This window comes from Pinus tabuliformis, chromosome Q (genome assembly GCF_031772625.1).
Source record: "Pinus tabuliformis cultivar Carrire ecotype Pingquan chromosome Q, CPIR1, whole genome shotgun sequence".
NCBI classification, from domain to species: Eukaryota; Viridiplantae; Streptophyta; class Pinopsida; order Pinales; family Pinaceae; genus Pinus; species Pinus tabuliformis.
Window position 1 is genome coordinate 1102915554 of NC_142296.1, and position 22586 is coordinate 1102938139.

Below are 22586 nucleotides of genomic sequence, written 5' to 3' on the forward strand. Positions count from 1 at the left end.
GGCTCCATTTAAATTCAATCATGTTTGGCTACAAGATGAAGAATATATTAAGCTGATCAAAGACTACTGGGTGTCCCATCCTATAACGAATCACAGGACGACAGTAGAGGGTTTCTGTCATAATCTTTCAAAGCTTAAACAAATAACCATGACTTGGGCCAAAGAGAAGAAGGTCAAAGATGATCGGAAGATTCTGGACATAGAATCAGAGCTGGAAACCCTGATGGATGATAGGAATCTTGGATTTTCCTCAGCTGAAGGAAAAAACAGATTGATAGAGCTTGAGATGCAGAAAGACAAGATCCTTAAGGAAAGGGAGGAAGCATGGAGATTGAAGAGCAGGGCCGTATGGTTGAAGGCAGGAGATGACAATACCAGATTTTTCCAGAATTATGCCAAAGGAAGGAAGGTCACCAATACGATCTGGAAGCTGCCCCTTCCCAATGGTGAATCGACAGACAATTTCCAAAAACTCTCCAGACTGGGTACATCACATTTTCGGAATTTATTCAAAGTTCCCCAAGAAGCCAACCTAGCAGATATTATTGATGTGGTTGGACTCTTTCCCTGGTTTGTAAGTGAAGAAGAAGCAAATGAATTAAGCGCACCAGTTACCCTGGAGGAGCTGGAGGGTGTATTTAAGTGGTTCAAGAAGGATAAAAGCCCAGGACCAGATGGGTGGTCTATTGAATTTTATTTGGCTTTCTATGACATAATGGCCTCGGATCTCCTCCAGGTCATGGAGGAATGTCGCTCATCTGGAAGGATGTACAATGCTATCAATACCACCTTCATAGCCCTTATTCCTAAGAATGATTCCCCTGGCTCTTTTGATGAGTTCCGTCCCATATCTCTCTGCAATTGCCTCTATAAGATTATTTCAAAAATCATTGCCAATCGTATCAAACCTATTCTTTCTTAGCACATACTCCCTGAACAATTTGCTTTTCTCGAAGATCACCAAATTCATGAAGCGATTGGTACTGCACAAGAAGCCATACATTCTATCTGAGCTCGTCGTCTAAAAGGTATCATTCTCAAGATTGACTTAGCGAAGGCTTTTGATCGGGTGGACTGGACTTATATTAAAATGTTGCTTATCCATCTGGGCTTTCCTCTGCCCTTCACAAACTGGATAATGGCATGTATAACCTCTCCCACTTACAGTCTGCTCATTAATGGTTCTGCCTCCCCTTTTTTCCATGCCGAAAGGGGTCTCAGACAGGGATGCCCTCTCTCTCCGCTTCTTTTCCTTCTTGTAATGGAAGGGCTGAGCAGACTCATCTATCATGAAAAGCAGAATGGTAGATTATCAGGGTTGAAGATTACTGATCAGTGTTTCTTAACACACCTACTATTTGTAGATGATGTTATCATATTTTTGGATGGGAGTGTTCGGGATTCGACTACTTTTGACAAGATTCTTGCCTCTTTCTTCAAGGCAACAGGCATGATGGCCAACCACACAAAATCAACTATTTCCCAGGTCTTCACATCAGCTCAAGAATCCGAACTAGCCTTGCAGTGTTTCCCGTATAATCCTCGACCGTTGGATTAGGGGTTCAAATATTTGGGTTATTGGATCAAACCGACGGGTCACAAGATTGCAGATTGGACTTGGCTGATCACAAAATTAGAAAATCGGATATCGCACTGGAGCCACCACTTCCTATCAAGAGCAGGGAGGTTAGTTCTCATTAAATCAATCTTGGAGGCCACACCTGTTTTCTGGATGGCTTTAGCCTGGATACCCAGAGGTATTCTTTCTCGTCTCAGGAAAATTTGTTGTAGATATCTCTGGAATGGGAAACAGGACAAAATAGTTTTTGCTTGGATCAGTTGGGATAACATCTCTCTGCCAAAAAAGTGGGGAGGATGGGGCCTAAAGGACCTCACACACTTTGCTCACGCTCTGGCTGCGAAATTGGGATGGACTTTGCTTACGAAGCAAAATCTCTGGACAACAATCTCATACCACAAGTACATATGGCCACTACATCTCATGGATTGGATCTGATTACCTGGTTGGAATAGAACAGGTATATCTACAGTATGGAAAGCTTTATTGTACTCCCTTCCTCTCATTCGCAGCCATCTAACTTGGAGAATAAATGATGGATCCAGGGCTCGTATTGGTATGGATCCATGGACAGGAGGTGGCGGGAGGTGTTATCTCCCACATGAGCTCGTTCAAATACTTGAGCAGCAGAATACTAGAGTTATAGCCCACATAGCAGATCAGGAGAACTCTTCCATATTTACACAGGCATGGAAATCAGCAACACAGCTAAATCTGCCTCCGGAATGGCATCAAAATTGGGAGGATTACACTAATGCATTAAGTGAGTCTCATATCCGCATTAAAGACGGTCCAGACGAGCTTATGTGGGATAAGGCAGAATCTGGATTTTATACCCCCAAGGAAGGGTACCTGTGTTTGATTAGGAACAAAAAGCCGGAAATAGTGCAGAGCTGGTGGAAGATCATCTGGCAATTAAAGACCCCTCCCAGAACTAAACTCTTTTTCTGGTGCTTACTCCGGAACAAGATCCCCACTGGGGAAGCGCTCATGCACAGATCTGTGCATGGCCCCACTTGGTGCATTCTCTGTAAGCAGCAGTCAGAATCGACCACTCATCTTTTTCTTGCATGTGGAATTACTAAACAGATATGGAAGATGGTGACAGAGGAGCTCGGTATTGTGAGTAACTGGGAGAGTGAAAACATCACTATAGCATGGGAGAATTGGTATCATGCACACTCCGGAACAAACCGTGCGTGTCTTCCCCTTATCATTAGCTGGGCAATTTGGTTGGCAAGGAACAAAATGATTTTCGAAAATGGCTCGATTCGCTGGCAAACTGTCACCGCCAAAATCATCGCAGCATACCATGAACTGCCGGCAATTACCCCTCCTCGCACCCGCAGACCAACCGCCCCGGACCCCATTGACCAATCTATACCATGGGCCTTTTTCGATGGAGCTGCACAACAGCATGGATGTGGCGGGGGGTTCATTCTATATTTAACAGCGAATCATCATTTCAAAGTGAAGATGGGCTTAGGCATGGGAACAAACAATTTCGTTGAACTCATAACCATCAGACACCTTATGCATTTTGCATTAAATCATGACTGCAAAGATTTACAGATTTTTGGGGATTCAAACATTATCATTAACTGGATCAATCTGAAATCTAGATTCCATGCACACACACTCTTAAATATATTGGATGAAGTGATGCACCTCAAAGCACAATTTAACATCATCATTGTTCGTCATATTTACAGGGAACACAATCACTGTGCCGACGGATTATCCAAGGAAGCCACGCACATACCAGGAGGACAGTGGATAATCAACGAACAGAGGGGCAACACTCAGTATCAATACTACCACAGGCCCTACATAGATCAAGTCTACCCTCGGGTGGACGACCATTGATTTTGCTATGTATATAAGCTGATAAAAAGAAATCTAGTAACTTATGAGCAGCATCCTGCGAGATGCAAGTATATATTTTGCTTACTATACATACATCCTGCGTGGTGTTTATTTTTGACATTTTGATACAGTATCATCCTGCGTGATGATTTTTTGATTATGATATAGACATGTACAGGAAGGACCATAGACTTTTAAGTCATGAAGGAATCCGCATATGCTGAATAGCATTTACTACATGTAATTTTTCACCATATAATGAAAGATTACGATTTTTCCTTTGGAAAAAAAATATTATTATTTGAATTGGTAAATAAATTATTTTTAATATTATCACTAACTAATTCTTTACATACCCGGATGCGGGTGATTAAGACAAGCAAGAGTGGCACGGGCCATCACGTGGCCGGTGTCAAGACCTCAAGGTGGGACGGTACCACGTTGCAAGAAATTCAAGGGGAGTAAATAAGGCGGAGGCTGGCAAGGGGATGGCATTAATGCCAGTCCTCTCGGCTCGAGGGAAGCAGGTAAGCATGCGAGGGAGGAAGGAGGTTAAGTGGAAGAGTATGGCGGGTTTGCAGGTTACAAGCGCGTCTGGTTCTGTGACCCTCCTCTGTGCTCGCCGCAAGGTGAAAGCATAGCCGAGGTGGGAACCTGGCAAAGGTGAGACGGCGGAGAGCACAGGGAAAACGACGGTGAGTTCTCTGTTGAACGTTTGGTTGACATTCCTTGCTGTTAGCGAGGTGAATTTGCAGGGTCATTGGGTACGCCAGATGCATTTGCTTTGTCACTGGGTTGGTAAGGTCTGTGAGGAAGATTTAGGAATTAGGAGTGCGTTCTGGCAAGGGGCACTGGTCGCCCGCTCGTGGAACGAGCCCTCAGGACTGGTTCTGGTTCCTGAGCGAGATCGGAGGCCGCATTCGGACCTGCCACTGGGAGCAGCGTTGATTTGGGCGACTATCCAGAGCATTGACGGTGACAGCATGCCGCGAGACAGGCTGCGAATGGGTAGCAGGAGAGGAGGAATTCAGGGACGCGCTCCGCCGAGAGATGACCATCACTCCCCCTCTTCCTCAATTGAGGTCACCTCCCATCCTCGTTGGTTTCAGGACAGCAACGACGAAGTGGGAGGGCAGAGGGAGAGTAGCCCAGCTGAGGGAGACAGTCGCAGGGAGCTTCCAATTCTCAGGTATCGCCTCCCCTGTCCGCATGTTAATTCCTCTCTGATTGTGACAATTGAAGTTGAACATGATTTGGAGCCTCAGCAACAAAAGCAGCACAACAGCAGGGATGAATCCCCTATTGCCTGCCTGCCCATGGGTGGAGAGAGCGGAGGAGTTCAGCCTGTGCTTGTACCGGGGATGGGATGGTCTGTTCCGTATACTGCAGGAGAGAGGAAACTGGAAAGACCAGGCCTCCATATGAATCCAGACGCAGGCCCCTCGGTTCCCGTAAACCTTCATCCGCCGGATTTGAGCAAAGGAAAACAGAAAATGGAGGACTTAGATTTCAATTTGGATTATGTTGCTGATTCCCTGGTGCATGCGGCTCCCTGGCCAGGTCCAAGGGAACTTGCCAGAAATGACAGTCCTCACAAAATCATCCAGCTCTCGGATTCTGAGAACACGCTTCACTTCGGATGCCGAATTAAAGAGCAGCTCCAGTCTACGAATGAAGAATGATGTTGCTATGGTATTTTTGGATTTTTGTCTCAATTTCCATATGTCGGCCTTCCTGTCCAAGTGTCCAATGTATGTGTTCAGTGTTATATGTCTGTGTCCAAGTGTCAATATGTTTATGTGTTTCTTCTGTTCAGTCCAGCCATGGACAGTTTATCAGTGTCATGTAATAGAGCTCGCGGGTGCTGCAATGTGGGCAAGGCCAAAGAGACTGAGAAATCTTAAACCTTGCCCTATGTAATCTTTTTGTATATATGTTTTACACAGTTAATAGAAGTAGTCATATTCAGAAAAAAAAAAACTAATTCTTTACATAACAACTAATCTTCAACCAAATATTATTTTAGTTTTTAATAGTATTAATAGTATATCTTAGATAATATTAGCAATTTAATATATTACTTAACTTTAAGATTATTATATCATGACAATTGCTAATCTTCTACCTAACTCTCATCTTATAGGTCAACCCTAATAATATTATATAAGTTAAATTATTTTATTTTCTAAAATGATAAATTATTTACATATTCGATATTAAATAATTAATTATTACATAACAACTATTTTCTAACTAAATTTTAGTTAATGTAATAAACTTCTTATCACATATTCCTAAATAATTTTATTTCACCCACGGCTAATTTTGAATGGCTTACCCTGAACATTGATGCATCCCTGCTATTTATTTTCTCAGATAGATTGATTTCTCACCTTGTCCTGAGGATGAACCACATTAGTTGGTTCGAAACGTTGACCCAATCCTTACAATGTAATTAATCTTAAAAAACTATTCTCTACCTCATAGATCACAAAAGTCTTAAATCTAACAAAATTAACTTCAAAAATATTATAAAAAAATAATATGAAAAGCACAATTTTGTCACAAAGTAACCCCATGTTAATTTCTAAAACCCTGAAGGACTAGCATCAGTGAACTGTGGTAATACCGTGGCAAGTAGAAAATAATATGGAGGATGTTGCAACCTTTTGGAGTAAAAGAAATAACAAATTCAAAACCCTTCCTCCGTTTTGATATGAAAACAAAGAAAATTATTAATGTGGTTTCGATATCTCCTAAATATAGTCTCATTTTTATATAGTAAAGGTAATGACAGTTACAATGAGGTGAGAAAAGAAACCACATGCCATGAATAAAGTCGAAGTGTTGAAGTTTGATGCGTAGAACATTACAAGGAGACTAGTTAACATTAGATAAATATACCATAATGTTGGCATACCAACAAATGCTTTATTATATTTTTGTGATGTAGGGGGCTAAAACATGTATTTGGTAAACGAATAATGAATTGTTCAATATAGCTTTAAAACTAGTTTTCTTAATAAAATTAAGAGGGAATTATGATAGAGACTTTTGTATTATCAATAACATGAATGCAATAAGAGTAAATTATCAAGCATTTGGACCATTCATTATTAATTAAGAGAGATGGTGGAAATTTATTAAAACAAAAAATGGTATTATGAGGATCTTTATAGTGAATATGAGCATAATATGGGAAAGAAAAAAAAATATATATGATTTTTCATTTCATGGGTCATAGTCGAGGAATATGGTATAATGACCCCTGGCTCCTAACAATTCTATTTCATGGGAATTAGCAAGGGTAAATAATCAATGCTTATATACAAAGTTGCCTGCCATCAATTTTTCTTGTATATATGTACATGTTTTAGATATATATGAATTCTCTATCAACTAAATGTTCAGAAGAATCAAATCCTTCAAAGTGCATAAATTATGATATTCTTCAATATGTATAAGTAAATAGATGTGAAGTCTTAATATAGAAATTTGTCTGTGAAATTGATACTTTTAAAGACTTAAATAATCGACGAAGATTGATTATGAAATGAGATCTACTAACCATTTCATTCAAAGTTATAAAATTGCATTTTCCACATGTTTTTTGCAACTTTTGCCTAGGTAAAAACCTTGAATTAAACATTCCAAAGGTTTAAAAAATAATTTATTCAACATGCTTTATACATCAACATATCATATTGTATTGTATGCAGAGATAAAACAAAGTGAAACTTTACTATGACCAAATATTATTATATAAAATAAAATGTGTTTACGCTCAAGAGAATCTATTTCAACCTTCACAATTATGTTCAATATAGTCCTTTAATGTGTATAATTTTCCTTCAAGCATGACTCTAAGATCTCGTCAATTTTCATTCTTTTAGTGAAAATCATTATCTATGTTGTTTTCTAATTAGTGAAATTCCTTTCATGCGGATAACTCTCTCTCAAGCATGGTTTTAAGGTTCTAGAACCTTGATCACTTTTCTAGACACTACTCTTAGTAGTTGTGATGCTTCTATATCCTTGCAATCTACTTAAGTTTATCTATGCACCAAATATTAACTACAAAAATGATATAAAAAGTTGGTAAAAATGTATACCTTCCTAATTTAGGGTCTCATGATATTGAATGTAAACATAGAGTAACATTTCAAAATAACAACACAACATAATGAATTTGATACAAGTTTGCCACTTCAACACCAAAAAGATACAAGTATGCCACTTTGAATTTATTTTGATTGTCACAATCTTGTAAACAAATTTCAAGGTTTTTATAACAACCTCCAAGGAAATCAGAAACTATGTAAAATAAATTATTCTATCAAACTATATTTGTAAAAAATTATATCTTGGAGTCTTAATGAGAGCAATACTTGAGTCAGGGTCTCATAAACAACGTAGAATCAGAAACTATAATCAACAAAGATTGGAGGCCTTCACTTTTAAATTTAACCAAAAAATTAGAAGTGCGATAACAATAATAATGACAAGCATCTAACAAAAAAAAAAATTGGCATAAACCGAATTCCTTCACACTCAGAGATGGGAACAAGTGGAAAAGGGCACCCTATCTCAAACAAAAATTGGTAGATATGCACAATTCTACTGAACAAGGAAACTTTCGCTTAAAATGATAGTAAGACCAAGCCTTAATCAAGAGCTCATTTTCCCTGCACTAGTTTATGTTTTCAATAGGTGACTAACTATCAAGTTTAGATGAATCACAGTAGATATCACTGGTTAAAGAAAACAAGGTTTAGCAATGGTCTGCATCCCTACTTACGGTTTGAATCTATCTGCATTCTTGTTTAACATGAAATGACCAATCTTCTTTGCAAAACCATGCACATTAAAAAGGAAGTTGGTCTTGATTCACTAGATGCAAAATTGGTTTTATTGTTATCACCTTGTCTAATTCCATTTCTTTCCCTTTTCCATGCTTCCCGGTCTAGTAGACCAATGTTCAAATAACTCTTACATACGTAGCAGTTGGTGCAAACTTCTTGCTTTGATGGGTGAGAGAAACAATGATAACTATACTCAAAAATATCGATATTTATCGTAGAGAATAACTCCTTGGCATGTGGAACAAGATGAGATTCTTAATATGCTTCTTCAACCGGACCGATCAAAACTAGTGTTACCTTAGTGGCTTGCTTAGATGCTTTATTGCTTCCTTGTGAAGTGTTGTGCGGGAGGTGCCGAAGGTGTAGAAGTGCAGATGTCTCTTCCACATGTTCCTCCTTATGCACATATCCCCACTTCTGCACCGATCCATGATTTAACGTCAATAATTGTATTGAACATGGAAACTTTTGCTTAAAATGATAGTAAGATCAACCCTTAATCAAGAGCTCATTTACCCCATGCTAGTTTATGTTTTCAATAGGTGACTAGCTTAAATGAATCACAACTGACATCACTGGTTAAAGCTAGCAAGGTTTAGTAATGGTCATTTCCCCTACTTACCATCTGAATCTATATGCAGTATAGTTTAATAGGAAATGAATTATCTTCCTTGCAAAACTATGCACATTAAGAAGGAACCTGGTCTGGATCCACTATATGTAGAACCGATTTGATAGCTATCACATTGTCTAATTCCATTTCTTTCCTTTTCCATTCTTCTCCATCTAGTAGACCAATGTTCACATAACTCTTACATACATAATGACTTACACAAATTGCTTGCTTTGATGAGTGACAACAATTATGATAACTAGACTCAACAATATCAGTATCTTTCGCAGAGAAGAACTCCTTGGCATGTGGAATAAGATGAGATGCTTACTTTTCTTCTTCAACCGGACCAATAAAAAATGGTGCTACCTTAGTAGCTTTCTTAGATGTTTTTTTGCTTTCTTGTGAAGTGTTGTGCGAGAGGTGTGAAAGGTTTGGAAGTGCAAATGTCTCTTTCGTATGTTCCTCCTTTTGCACACATCCCCACTTCCACATCAATATTTGATTTAACGTAAATTTCAAGTCTTGGATTGACATGAATAGTTGATCCAATAACTACCAAAAGAGATGGGGACTATGTTGCTTTGCAACTATCCCACTTGTTTTATTTATTGACATTATATTTTATACTTCATAGTGAACATAATGATCTTGCATGTCATTTCATACTTCTCTTTTATTCAGTGACATACTGCTATTATATTGCATGCTTCAAAGTGTACATAATGATAATTCATGTCATGCTTTTGAATGACTCTAAATTATAATTAAAGGGCTAACCTAATTTTTATAATAAAATTGTTAAAAAAAACTATGTGAAAAGTTATTTTTTCTTATTTTTTTTAATTATATATATATATATATATGAGATTTTATCCACCAAGGAGGGTGTTCAGGAGTGGGCGTCTCCCCTTCCCTCCATCTTGTTATGATGCTACCTCACACAAAAGGGGGTTGTGGTTCACACTATGTTATGCTTCTTATCCTGCAAAGCGAGACCCAGACATAGAAATAGCGAAGAAAAGATACCGAGACACAAAATATGCGAAGAAAATATACCCAGAGCACAGAATAGCAAAGATTTTATTATCCAGAGAGAAATGTTCACAGGCCTCTTCGAGGGGGCAACCTCCAATAGAGCAGAGCTCGATTACCAAACAAGACACAATACTCCTCGCAGGGAGTCTCTATCCTTTATATATGACTCATACATGCAATACCACGAGCCAATATCGTGGATTTTATTAATACCACCTATCTAATACTACCGCCTATTTACCATCTAACTAATACTTCCGCCCATTTGCAACTAACTGTGGTCCCGTCACTAATTGCGGGTTAACCACTTACAATTATTAATATGGGCTTTATTGACTCTTGACTATGACGTGATCCCATGGCATAAATAAGGGGGTTAGGGTGGGACCCTAACATGCCCTCCCCCTTAAGACTAGCCTTGTCCTCAAGGCTGAAGCTGTGGAAACTGCTGAAGAATAGCGGCTGGTTCCCAAGTTGCATCTTCTGGCGAGGTGTCTTTCCATTTGACTAGGACCTCCTTAATCACGCGGCCACGCAGGTGCTTGTCTCGTGTGTCTAGAACTTGTTCAGGTTGAAGCCAGATTGATCCTTCTTCATCCAATTCAGGTAGACTGGTTTGAACTCGGCAATTGGTCCCAATCACTTTCTTGAGGCACGATACATGGAAAACTGGGTGGATTTTTGCTGTAGGTGGTAAAGCCAGCTTGTAAGCCACTTCTCCAATGCGCTGCAGTACTTGATATGGTCCGTAGAATTTTGGAGAGAGCTTTTGACAGCCCTTGTCTTTGAGTGATGTTTGCTTATATGGTTGCAGCTTCAAAAAGACCTGATCCCCTTCTTGAAATTGGCGCTCTGAGCGATGTTGGTCAGCCTGTTGCTTCATACGGTTCTGAGCTTGATGAAGATTCTCGCGCAAGTGGGCCATCATGGTTGCACGGTGTTGTAAGAGTTGATCCACTGCTTGTACTTTGGAGCACCCCGTGAGATAAGAAGTAGGGGACGGCGGAAGTTGTCCATAGACTGCTTCATAGGGAGTCATTTTGGTGGTGGCATGATAGTTGGTGTTATACCACCATTCCGCTAGAGGTAACCACTGTGCCCAAAGGTGTTGTTTTTCTGAAGTGAAACACCTAAGGTAAGTTTCTAGGCATTTGTTGACGGCTTCGGTTTGACCATCTGTTTGCGGATGATATGAAGTACTGAGTTTGAGTTGAGTGCCTTGTATTCTGAAGAGTTCCTGCCAAAAATTACTGGTGAAGATTGGGTCGCGGTCGGACACAATCGAAGTGGGCATGCCATGCAATTTGAAGATTTGATCCATGAAAGTTTGAGCAACCAAGGTAGGTGTGAATGGTTGTGGTAGAGCGCAGAAATGAGCATACTTTGATAGTCGGTCCACCACCACCATGATGACGGATTTGTTCCCAGATTTCGGAAGACCTGTAATGAAATCCATGGAGACCTCCATCCAAATTGACGCCGGAATGGGCAATGGTTGTAATGTACCTGGTGTGTTGACTGTTTCCCCCTTGTGGCGTTGACAGACGTCACATTCTGCTACAAAAGTAAGGATGTCCTGTTTCATGCCAGTCCAAAAAAATGATCTTCTGGTGCGAGCGTATGTCTTCTGAAAGCCCGAATGTCCTGCAATGGGAGAGGAGTGCAATTCTGCCAAAATGCGAGTTTTGAGGGTGGATGTTGGTGAGATGACCACTCTGTCCTTGTAGCGAAGAATATCATTCTGCCATGAGTAGCCCTTGCTGGAATTAGGATCTGCCTGTAATTGAGAGATGAGTTGAGAGAGCTCAGGATGTGAAAACCATTCCCTGCGAACCTCTTCAATCCAGTCTGGAATGGGGAGGGATATTGCAAGCAGAGTACTTTCCTCCTCAAATTGGCGTGACAAGGCATCTGCTACCCTGTTGTCTTTCCCTTTCTTGTAAATGATCTCATAATCATAACCCAACATTTTGGCTAACCATCTATTTTGTTGGGGGGAAGAGAGGCGTTGCTCCAAAAAATATTTAAGACTGTGATGATCTGTGCAGATTTGGAAGCGTCGCCCCAACAAGTAAGGTCGCCAGGTCTCAACTGCATGTAAGATGGCCATCATTTCCTTCTCATAGGTGGATAGGCCCAAGTTCTTCCCACTTAGTTGTTGGCTAGTGAAGGCCAATGGTCGCCCTTCCTGCATTAAGACTGCTCCAATACCTGTTCCCGAAGCATCAGATTCAATGACAAATGTTTTTGTGAAGTCCGGTAGTGCTAAGACCGGAGTGGAACACATGGCGGTTTTGAGAGCAGTAAATGCCTGTTGTGCTGCTTCGTTCCAGAAGAAGGAATTTTTCTTGAGAAGTTGTGTCAGGGGCTTCGCTATGCGGCCATAGTTGCGGACAAATTTACGATAGTAGCCTGTAAGGCCCAAAAATCCTCTCAAGCTTTTCAAGGTCTTAGGTTGAGGCCATTCTTGCATTGCCTGGATCTTTTTGGGATCAACCTTGACACCTTCCCGGCCCACAATGTGGCCTAAATACTCCACGTCTTCCCTGCCAAACGCACACTTAGACATTTTGACAAATAGTTTATGCTTGCTGAGCAGTTGCAAGAGGATATCTACATGCTTAAGATGTGCCGCCCAATTGCCACTATAGATGAGGATGTCATCGAAGAAGACCAGGACAAATTTTCTGAGATATGGTTTGAGGAGGTGATTCATAAGGCTCTGAAAAGTAGAGGGGGCATTACAGAGACCAAATGGCATGACCAAGAACTCATAATGGCCTTCATGAGTTCTGAAAGCTGTCTTGGGGATGTCAACTTCCTTCATGCGAATTTGGTGGTAGCCTGAGCGAAGATCTAATTTGGTGAAGAACTGGGCCCCATTGAGTTCGTCCAGCAAATCGTCCACCACTGGAATGGGGAATTTATCCTTGACTGTTAACTTATTGAGGGCCCTGAAGTCGGGACACATTCGCCACTCCCCATCTTTCTTGAGGACCATGACGACTGGAGATGAGTAAGGACTAATACTAGGACGAATGACACCTGCTTCCAGCAATTCCTTGATGATTTTTTCGATTTCATTCTTTTGGGTGAACGGATGTCTGTACGGCCGCACATTTGGGGGTTGGGCCCCTGGGACCAATGTGATGCTATGGTCATGTTCCCCTCGCGAGGGTGGAAGTTCATGAGGTTTGTCGAAGATCGTCCGATGTTTATTCAAAATCTGTTGCATCTCTGGATGAATTGGTGAAGACATGGTATCTACCACCTGGATGGCATTAAATTGAGCTACTACTCCATGATGGCCCTTTTTTAACAATTTTTCCATACGATGTGAGCTTATGATCGAAGGGTCTCCCGCTTGTAGCCCACGGAGAGTATGTGTGTAGTCGTTCTGCTTAAAACTCATATATAACTCCTTGAAATCCATTGTGATTGGCCCAAGAGTGCGGAGCCATTCCGCACCTAGGACAATGTCGCAACCCCCCATGTGTATTGCAAACAAGTGGGTTTTCAAGTGATAATCCCCCATTTGAATTTTGACATTGTCACAGCGACCTGCACATTTCATTGTGCCTCCATCTGCAATCTGGACTTGAAAGTTAGAAACTGCTCGGACATAACAATGTGCTGCTTCAGCGATCTTTTGGTGGATGAAATTATGGGTGCTTCCACTATCAATCAAAACTATTAGTGGCCGATGTTTAAGATAACCCCTGATTTTGAGAGTTTGAGGTGAAGAAATTCCTGCCAGTGCATGTAGCGAAATCATGGGTTCATCAGATACCATCTCCTGTTGGTTATCTTCGTCGGTCTCCTCTGGTTCCTCAAGTGGTGGATCTTCCTCGGTTTGGCTGGAGTCAGTGGCATCTATTTGAAAAAACTTGTGCTCTTTGCATTTATGACCCGGGAATATTTTTCATCACAGTAGTAACATAGTCCCTGCTTCCTTCTTTCGGCCATTTCTGCAGGTGTCACCTTTTGAATCTTGAGTGTTTGGGTCATATTGGGGGCTTGTAGGGAACGCCCTTTAGCGGGAAAGTTGGGGCGGCTGGATTGAGCAGCTAAGGATCGTTCCACTTTACGGGCTACCTGGCAAGCCTCGTTCCATGTGGGGGGGTGGTGGAGTAAAACCTGAGCTTTGATGGCTTCTTTAAGACCACTGACAAAGCATTCCATGTAGAATTCATCTGTGAGACCCTTAGTGCGGAAAGCTAATGCTTCAAAAGCTGTAATATATTCATCCACTGAACCTGTTTGTCGGAGCTTAGTGAGACGACCCAAAAAAGAGTCTTCCTGTTCAAAGCGATTTCGAAGAGCTTTGGTAAATTGGCCCCAATTCTTAAATTGTCCATTGCAACGCTCATACCATTCCTTCCATTGCCAACGTTCACTGTCCAAGTACATGGTGCCCACCATAAGTTTAGTCCCCTCCTCTATGATATGATTCAAAAAAAAATACTGCTCCATTTGTGCTAGCCATGCAGACGTGTGAGATCCGTCAAATTTAGGCATATCCAACTTGGGAGGTCTCTGATTGGGTGGTGGATGGGTGTGCCAGAGGTGAGGAGAGTGGCTAGACTCCCCCTCATGGTATTCATGACCCTTATACGCCTCATCGTGTGCTGGCTCCTTGTCCTTCAGATCGTTCATCATGCCTTCGAATCCTCTAAGATGCTTTTCGAGGGTTGCCACTGTAGAGTGTAGGTGGTCCAGCTTTGCTTCTAGTTGGTCTATCTTTTCATTGGCCATTGCTTGAGCACGAGTTTCTACCATACACCCGTCTGATGAAAATTTGGGACCGCCGAAAAATTTCACTTAAAATTGAATGGTACCACCTTGCTCAGCTCGTCGTCCCGATTCTGATGGGCTAGGTTACCAATAAGCGCCCTGGAAGATCTCAGACTTTTTTTTTTTTTTTTTTTTTTTTTTTTTTTTTTTTTTTTTTTTTTTTGGAAAACTCCTAACGGAGTTTTACTCCTTTCTGATCAATACTGCAGTCACCAAATCCTCAAAATGTCAATGCCACCAAAAGTCCTGCGAAAATCATATGCAGGTACAGGAACCCTTCGCAACTACTCCGATCTGATGGATCTGAGATATCTGAATGGTGGAACACTGCTGCTGCTGATCTGAAATATCCGATCTAAGAGATCTGAATGGTTGAACAACTGCCGCTCCTGACTGTAATAGATAATGTGTGATCCCCCAATAGAAAATGGAACTATGGTCTTGGGGAGTGTCAGGTGCTACAGATCGCAATATACATAAGGGTCTGACAGTAGTACTCGGCCCAATGTTTCAGGGCTCTAACTAAGGAGGATCGACCGTACCCTTAGCCGTACCACCCGACTACCCTATCGTACGGGCGAGTAATCTCTCCGAGTGCTGTTCTCGGTGTACTGTAGCAACAAGACGGCCGAAGGATTATCTAAGGCGAGGTTTCAAGGGAGCTAGGGGGCTTCCTATATACCCAGAGGGTACGTGGAAGACAGTCCGTGCGCGGTTCTGTCTAATGCGCTACTACTCGAAGGGGTACCCACAGGGGTTACAAGGGAGTCCAACAGACGTGACCACCTCTTGTATTTCCTGCGTGCATGCCTCCCCAAATCCGCAGGTTTATGCGCTTAACGACAGATCCCGTGGTTTAAAGACGCCGGAACACGTCTCTAGCCTAAAAAAATTTGCTAAAATTTGGCGATCCCACCGAGCCCTGGAAAGTGCTCTGATACCACTTGTTATGCTTCTTATCCTGCAAAGCGAGACCCAGACATAGAAATAGCGAAGAAAAGATACCGAGACACAAAATATGCGAAGAAAATATACCCAGAGCACAGAATAGCAAAGATTTTATTATCCAGAGAGAAATGTTCACAGGCCTCTTCGAGGGGGCAACCTCCAATAGAGCAGAGCTCGATTACCAAACAAGACACAATACTCCTCGCAGGGAGTCTCTATCCTTTATATATGACTCATACATGCAATACCACGAGCCAATATCGTGGATTTTATTAATACCACCTATCTAATACTACCGCCTATTTACCATCTAACTAATACTTCCGCCCATTTGCAACTAACTGTGGTCCCGTCACTAATTGCGGGTTAACCACTTACAATTATTAATATGGGCTTTATTGACTCTTGACTATGACGTGATCCCATGGCATAAATAAGGGGGTTAGGGTGGGACCCTAACACACTATACTTGGTACATTGCAGGTGCTCTCGTCACTTTATCAATCATGGCACAAAGTTGATACAAGGTTAAATGGCATTTGAATATTGCATGCGGCTTAGGAAGGTACAAGGGGACTCAATTCGAGAATTTTATCATATTGGTAGAGTTGGAGGAAAAAATTGACACTATAAACCGCAAACTGGCCATTCTAGCTAGGAGATCACCCAACATCTCCTTCTCCTTGGATGAGGATAGTGACTAGCCACTGTGGATGCCTGGAGATTCTATGATGCAGGAGCATGTGACTCAGAGGGAAAAAGTCTTCCAACTTATTCCAAAAATCCAAAAAAATCTACAGGCAAGGGAGTGGGGTCCTTTAGCCTGCAATTTCCATGTTTTTTAGTTAAAGATAGAATAAAATCTAGAAATAAAACATGCTAATATTATCACAGATGGATAGGATGTAGTAAAGCTTTTACGCTTTAAATCATTCTTGTAAAGCATGCTTTTTTAACGGATAAGGACCGAGAAGGCCTATCCTTTAATTATAAATAAAGAGGCAGCGATACTCTCAACAGAGAAGAGAAGAGCGGTGCCGAAGCATTATTACTTAAAACTTTTCTCTCGGTCTAATGGCCTTCTGTTAATTGAATGGTGTATGCATCTGTTTACTGTGTATCGGAATTGATGGTTCTGTTAAATATGCGTGCATATATCAGATAGTTTATTTCACTGTGTATTAAAAGTGTTGAATTTCCTTATTGTACCCCGCATGATGCTTGATTGAAGATTTTATGGCCGATTCCTTTTTAGTTCAGCGTATGCAGGCTTCATGAGCTATCTTATAAAATATTGTGGCTACTCTGTTTACACAGAGGATTCACGACTTTTCCTTTAAGCGGGCGGACGTGAAAGATTATTAATATTGGTTCTTACCCTTATCGGGTCCGAACCAATATCGCATCGCATCGAGAGGGGCCTTTAAACTCTTAACTGTATGAGCTCCGATATCCCGGAGCCGAGGTATTATAAAGTGCAGCATATAAAAGTGTCGGGTCCGAAAGGAGCCTTTAGTACGACTAAGTGGGAGAGCTCCGACTGACCGGAGCCGAAATATTATACAGAGTTTCATAAGGGGCGTCGGGTCCGCAAGACTTAGAACTGTACGTTCCGATAACCGAACCCGAAATATTATAGAGAACAGTTTGAAGGGGGCGTCGGGTCCGCAGAACCATTACATTGCAAAACCGCCGATAGAGTACCGCCGATAGGCCAGACCCGAAATCCATATAGACAGGAGTATAAAGTACGTCGGGTCTGCGGGTTATCGCATATCGGAGGCATTGAAGTTTGGAGATCCGCCGATAGCGATTGCGATATCGCATCGGGGAATAGGGAAAGGGAAGCATAAGGCCGCAATAGTATTCCAAAGTAATTCTTTTGAATTACTGCCCGATAGCATAAAGCCGTCGATAGAGTGTTGGGCGTATTATCCCTATAAAAGCCTCCGATAGTGTTTTAAAGTAATTCCTTTGGAATTGCTGCCCGATGGAAGAGTAAAGCACTGTTTGTCAATTAAACAAGGTTTGTGGGTTCGGAGAGCAAATGAGGATATCAGTTTAATGACTGATACGCCTGAAGAAGTAGAAAGGGAAATTGAGGCTGATATAGAAGAACTTGTTGCCAGATTGGGGAAGTTATCCCTAACGCCTGCACATGCCTCCATTTCTTTAATGCCTGCACCACTGTGTAGAACTCCTTATCATAAGAAGAATACTTCTTTTTTGCATCAGTTAGCTTTTCACTAAAATATGCTATTGGTCTATCTTCTTGGCTTAAAACTCCTCCAATTGCTTCTGCGCTGGCATCACACTCAAAAACACTTTTGGGTGAAGGCCACTCCATAATTGCTTTGATCTTCTCTGGATCCATCTTCAACCCTTCAGCAATAGTTTTTCTTGCTGTAGCTTCTGTAAGACATAATTTAAATGCCTCAAGTGCTCCTCCTTGGACCTGCTATAGACTAATATATCGTCCAAATATACTATTACAAATTTGCCAATGAACTCTTTAAGAACTTCATTAAATCCCAATAATCCATCGGATCAGATTGATTGTGTTTAAAATCGTATTGCACAGAGAATCATTCCATATCACTATAAATAAATGATGAAAATGGATCTTGGTATAAGCCCAAAATCCCTTTTCATGTAAAAATCTCGAACATGGCCTGTGGGTTATGGGCCCACAAGTCTCGACGGAAGCGTTCTAAATAACTTTAAACCTTTTAATTTTTAAACCGTGGATCTCTTTAAATATCGATCATCCCTGCAAGCATGCAATATAAGTCTAAAACCTCACGACCACATGGTAATACAATACATAGCCATAGATGGATTTTAAAATATAATATGGACACCTCTATATACGTCGGCAGATCTGCCGGTCCACCCAAGTCCGATCCAACGCCGATGTAATTCTCCACTGCTCCGATCTGAAGTTCCCGGATCCGACTTGATTTCCAACCTGGCTTATAGAAATTTGCGTCCGATTTATTGTGGTATGGGTTACCTTTGGGTTTCGATGCGAAGTTCGACTGAGGCAATTCGACATTAAACCTAACCGCATTATACACACACAATTATATTTGGCCAACATATATATAACAGTTACGCAATAATTCATATTGCCATTGATCCTGTAAGTGATCAATGTCGATCAACAAACTCGCACACAGAAATTAACTCATAGATTTAAACTACAAAATCCATAGCTCAACACACAGGAAATCAACAGAATGTATTATTTTGATTATATACAAAAATCACTTACATCTAAGGCATTGCAGCCTTAGAACAAGCTCGCTCTCGGTTACATCCTGCCCACTCACAAATGCCTCACAAATCAGATATCTCACACCCTATCACATTACATTTATATAAGACACATTAGATAGGAAGGATCGATCAGATCCTCTCCTTATCTTTCTCCAACGAAAGCTCTCCAAAAAGTGTGCATGGTTGTTAACAATAGGAAGTCTATTGAGACATATCCGCTTTAAATCCACTTTAAATCTGTTTTTTTGCTTTAAAACAGAGTTTCCTCTGTTTTGCTCCCATGGCCCACGTTTGCTTGCTTTGGATTCCTCCCTTTGTACAAGGGTGCTGGATGCTCCTGCATCAGACTCCCGAGGCACAAAAGTTTATGACCTCCTGGTCATATGCTTCTCCTTGTCCTTAGCAATTCTACCCACTTCATATCTTCAGTGGAACTGCCTTCATGGTCTTCTGTGAGCTGCAATCAACCTCTGCAGTAACAGTCTCCTCTGTTACACGATACCTCACCAAGCCCTCCGCACTCGGTCTTTTGGCATCCTTCTGGTTCTCTTTTCTGGAACCAATTGAGCACACCTTGCTCTAGGTTGCTGCAAATCTTCTCACCTTCCGCTACCGCCATCTGCACGACAGTAAGACCACAACCTCTCCAGCTTTAACACAACTGTACCTCTTTCCCCTTCTACTTGCATTCTTCTTCCTCTCTGGAATCCTTCTCCTCGCAGGAGACTTTCCCTGCTCTGATACCAAAATAATGAAAATGGATCTTGGTATAAGCCCAAAAATCCCTTTTCATGTAAAAATCTCGAACATGGCCTGTGGGTTATGGGTCCACAAGTCTCGACGGAAGCGTTCTAAATAACTTTAAACCTTTTAATTTTAAACCGTGGATCTCTTTAAATATCGATCATCCCTGTAAGCATGCAATATAAGTCTAAAACCTCACGACCACATGGTAATACAATACATAGCAATAGATGGATTTTAAAATATAATATGGACGCCTCTATATACATCGGCAGATCCGCCGGTCCACCCAAGTCCGATCCAACGCCGATGTAATTCTCCACTGCTCTGATCCGAAGTTCCTGGATCCGACTTGATTTCCAACCTGACTTATAGCAATTTGCGTCCGATCTATTGTGATATGGGTTACCTTTGGGTTCCGATGCGAAGTTCGACTGAGGCAATTCGACATTAAACCGAACCGCATTATACACACACAATTATATTCAGCCAACATATATATAACAGTTACGCAATAATTCAGATTGCCATTGATCCTGTAAGTGATCAATGTCGATCAACAAACTCGCACACAGAAATTAACTCATAGATTTAAACTACAAAATCCATAGCTCAACACGCAGGAAATCAACAGAATGTATTATTTTGATTATATACAAAAATCGCTTACATCTAAGGCATTGCAGCCTTAGAACAAGCTCGCTCTCGGTTACATCCTGCCCACTCACAAATGCCTCACAAATCAGAGATCTCACGCCCTATCACATTACATTTATATAAGACGCATTAGATAGGAAGGATCGATCAGATCCTCTCCTTATCTTTCTCCAACAAAAGCTCTCCAAAAAGCGTGCATGGTTGTTAACAATAGGAAGTCTATCGAGACATATCCGCTTTAAATCCACTTTAAATCTGTTTTTCTGCTTTAAAACAGACTTTCCTCTGTTTTGCTCCCGTGATCCACGTTCGCTTGCTTTGGATTCCTCCCTTTGTACAAGGGTGTTGGATGCTCCTGCATCATTCTACCCAATAGTTATTATGACTCACTGATTCTTTGCTTGCGGCACTAGTAGTATTTGTGTCTTCTCATGTCGATATATGTCAAGGTCTAGCACAACCAACCTATTTTTATAAGTTTTCATTTACAATATGCTCTAGTCAGACAAGGCCTTAGCAAACTCAAGAATTTGAACTTATGATACTATTTTGGTTTACCTTCGGGCATACTAGTAGCCAAAAAAATTAGTCTATGTAATCCTCATTTAACATAATGCAAAGTGCCCAACTTCAAAAAGAAAAATTAATATTGGAGATTTTAGTATAATTACGCCGTAAGGCGTTCCCTCTGAGAGGAACTCCCCTCTTTGCCGCGGTGTCTCGTTATGGGCCCTTAGATCAATTGTTAGACGATGGAATAAACTCCCACCATTAAATCATCGGTCTTTTTAGAAACCAAGCGTCAGCGAAGAGAGGCCAACCGTCTGTGGATGGATGAGAGAGGACAGCGCCTCGATCCCCTTCAATCTGAACATCAGGGAGCTATATGAAGCCGATCATGTCCCTTGACGAAGATGGCAGGGTGTGGTGAGGAAAGCCGTCCATCCATTCGGCGGTGAAGAAGGTGACAGAAAAGCCATGGTACACAGTCAGCCGAATATTCACACCCTTCGAGCTTAACCGTAAAGAAGGGCTGGCTCTTGTTAATGGAACATCTGTAGGGTCTGCAGTTGCCTGCACTGTGTGCTATGATGCCAATGTTTTGGCTGTGTTTGCAGAAATTGGGTCTGCGTTTTTCTGCGAGGTGATGCAAGGAAAGCCAGAATTTACAGACCCATTAACTCACAGGCTCAAGCACCATCCTGGTCAGATGGAAGCTGGGGCAGTCATGGAGTGGCTTCTGGATGGGAGTTCCTATAGTTTTTTGAAATTGGCAGAAACAGATCCCTTGAAAAAACCCAAACAGGATCGGTATACACTGAGGACTTCTCCACAGTGGTTAGGTCCCCAGATTGAAGTAATCCGCATGTCAACACATGCAATTTCCAGAGAAATCAATTCTGTCAACGACAATCCACTGATAGATGTCGTTAGAGATAGGGCTCTGCATGGAGGCAATTTTCAAGGGACCCCCATAGGGGTATACATGGACAATATTCGTCTAGCTCTGGCTGCCATAGCCAAGCTCATATTTGCTCAGTTTTCTGAGCTTGTCAATGAGTATTACAACAATGGGTTGCCTTCCAATCTCTCTGGAGGGGCTGATCCCAGTCTGGACTATGGTCTCAAGGGTGCAGAGATAGCCATGGCGTCCTATACTTCAGAAATTCTGTTTCTGGCAAATCCTGTGACTAATCATGTTCAGAGTGCAGAGCAACATAATCAGGATGTGAATTCTTTGGGATTGATCTCTGCTCGGAAGACTGCAGAGGCTGTTGATATTCTCAAGCTTATGGTTGCCACTTATCTGATTGCTCTGTGCCAGGCAGTGGATCTTCGTCATCTGGAAGAGAATTTCCATGGTGCTGTTAAACAAATTGTCTGCCAGGCAGTCAGAAGGATTTTGTATTCAACAACAGAACAGGGAATATTGGTATTGCCATTCGGATTCTATGAGAATAAACTCCTGCAGGTTGTTGATTGCCTGCCAGTTTTTAGTTACATAGAAAACCCAACGGGCCCTTCTTCTCCATTGACATGTCCTTGCCGCGGTGTCTCGTTATGGGCCCTTAGATCAATTGTTAGACGATGGAATAAACTCCCACCATTAGATCATCGGTCTTTTTAGAAACCAACCGTCAGCGAAGAGAGGCCAACCGTCTGTGGATGGATGAGAGAGGACAGCGCCTCGATCCCCTTCAATCTG

General features: G+C 41.5%; 1 protein-coding gene across 1 annotated transcript; it reads left to right on the forward strand.

Moving 5' to 3' along the window:
* The first annotated feature begins 21326 nt into the window (after positions 1-21326).
* LOC149223350 (phenylalanine ammonia-lyase-like) lies at positions 21327-22508 on the forward strand. The gene has a single exon (XM_089387878.1). The coding sequence runs from the start codon at positions 21528-21530 to the stop codon at positions 22506-22508; it is 981 nt and encodes a 326-aa protein (XP_089244004.1). The 5' UTR covers positions 21327-21527.
* Positions 22509-22586: the final 78 nt, after the last annotated feature.

What these genes read in the sequence shown, in the direction of transcription:
- LOC149223350 (XM_089387878.1), top strand. Translation starts at nt 21,528, where the DNA reads ATGCAAGGAAAGCCAGAATTTACAGACCCATTAACTCACAGGCTCAAG.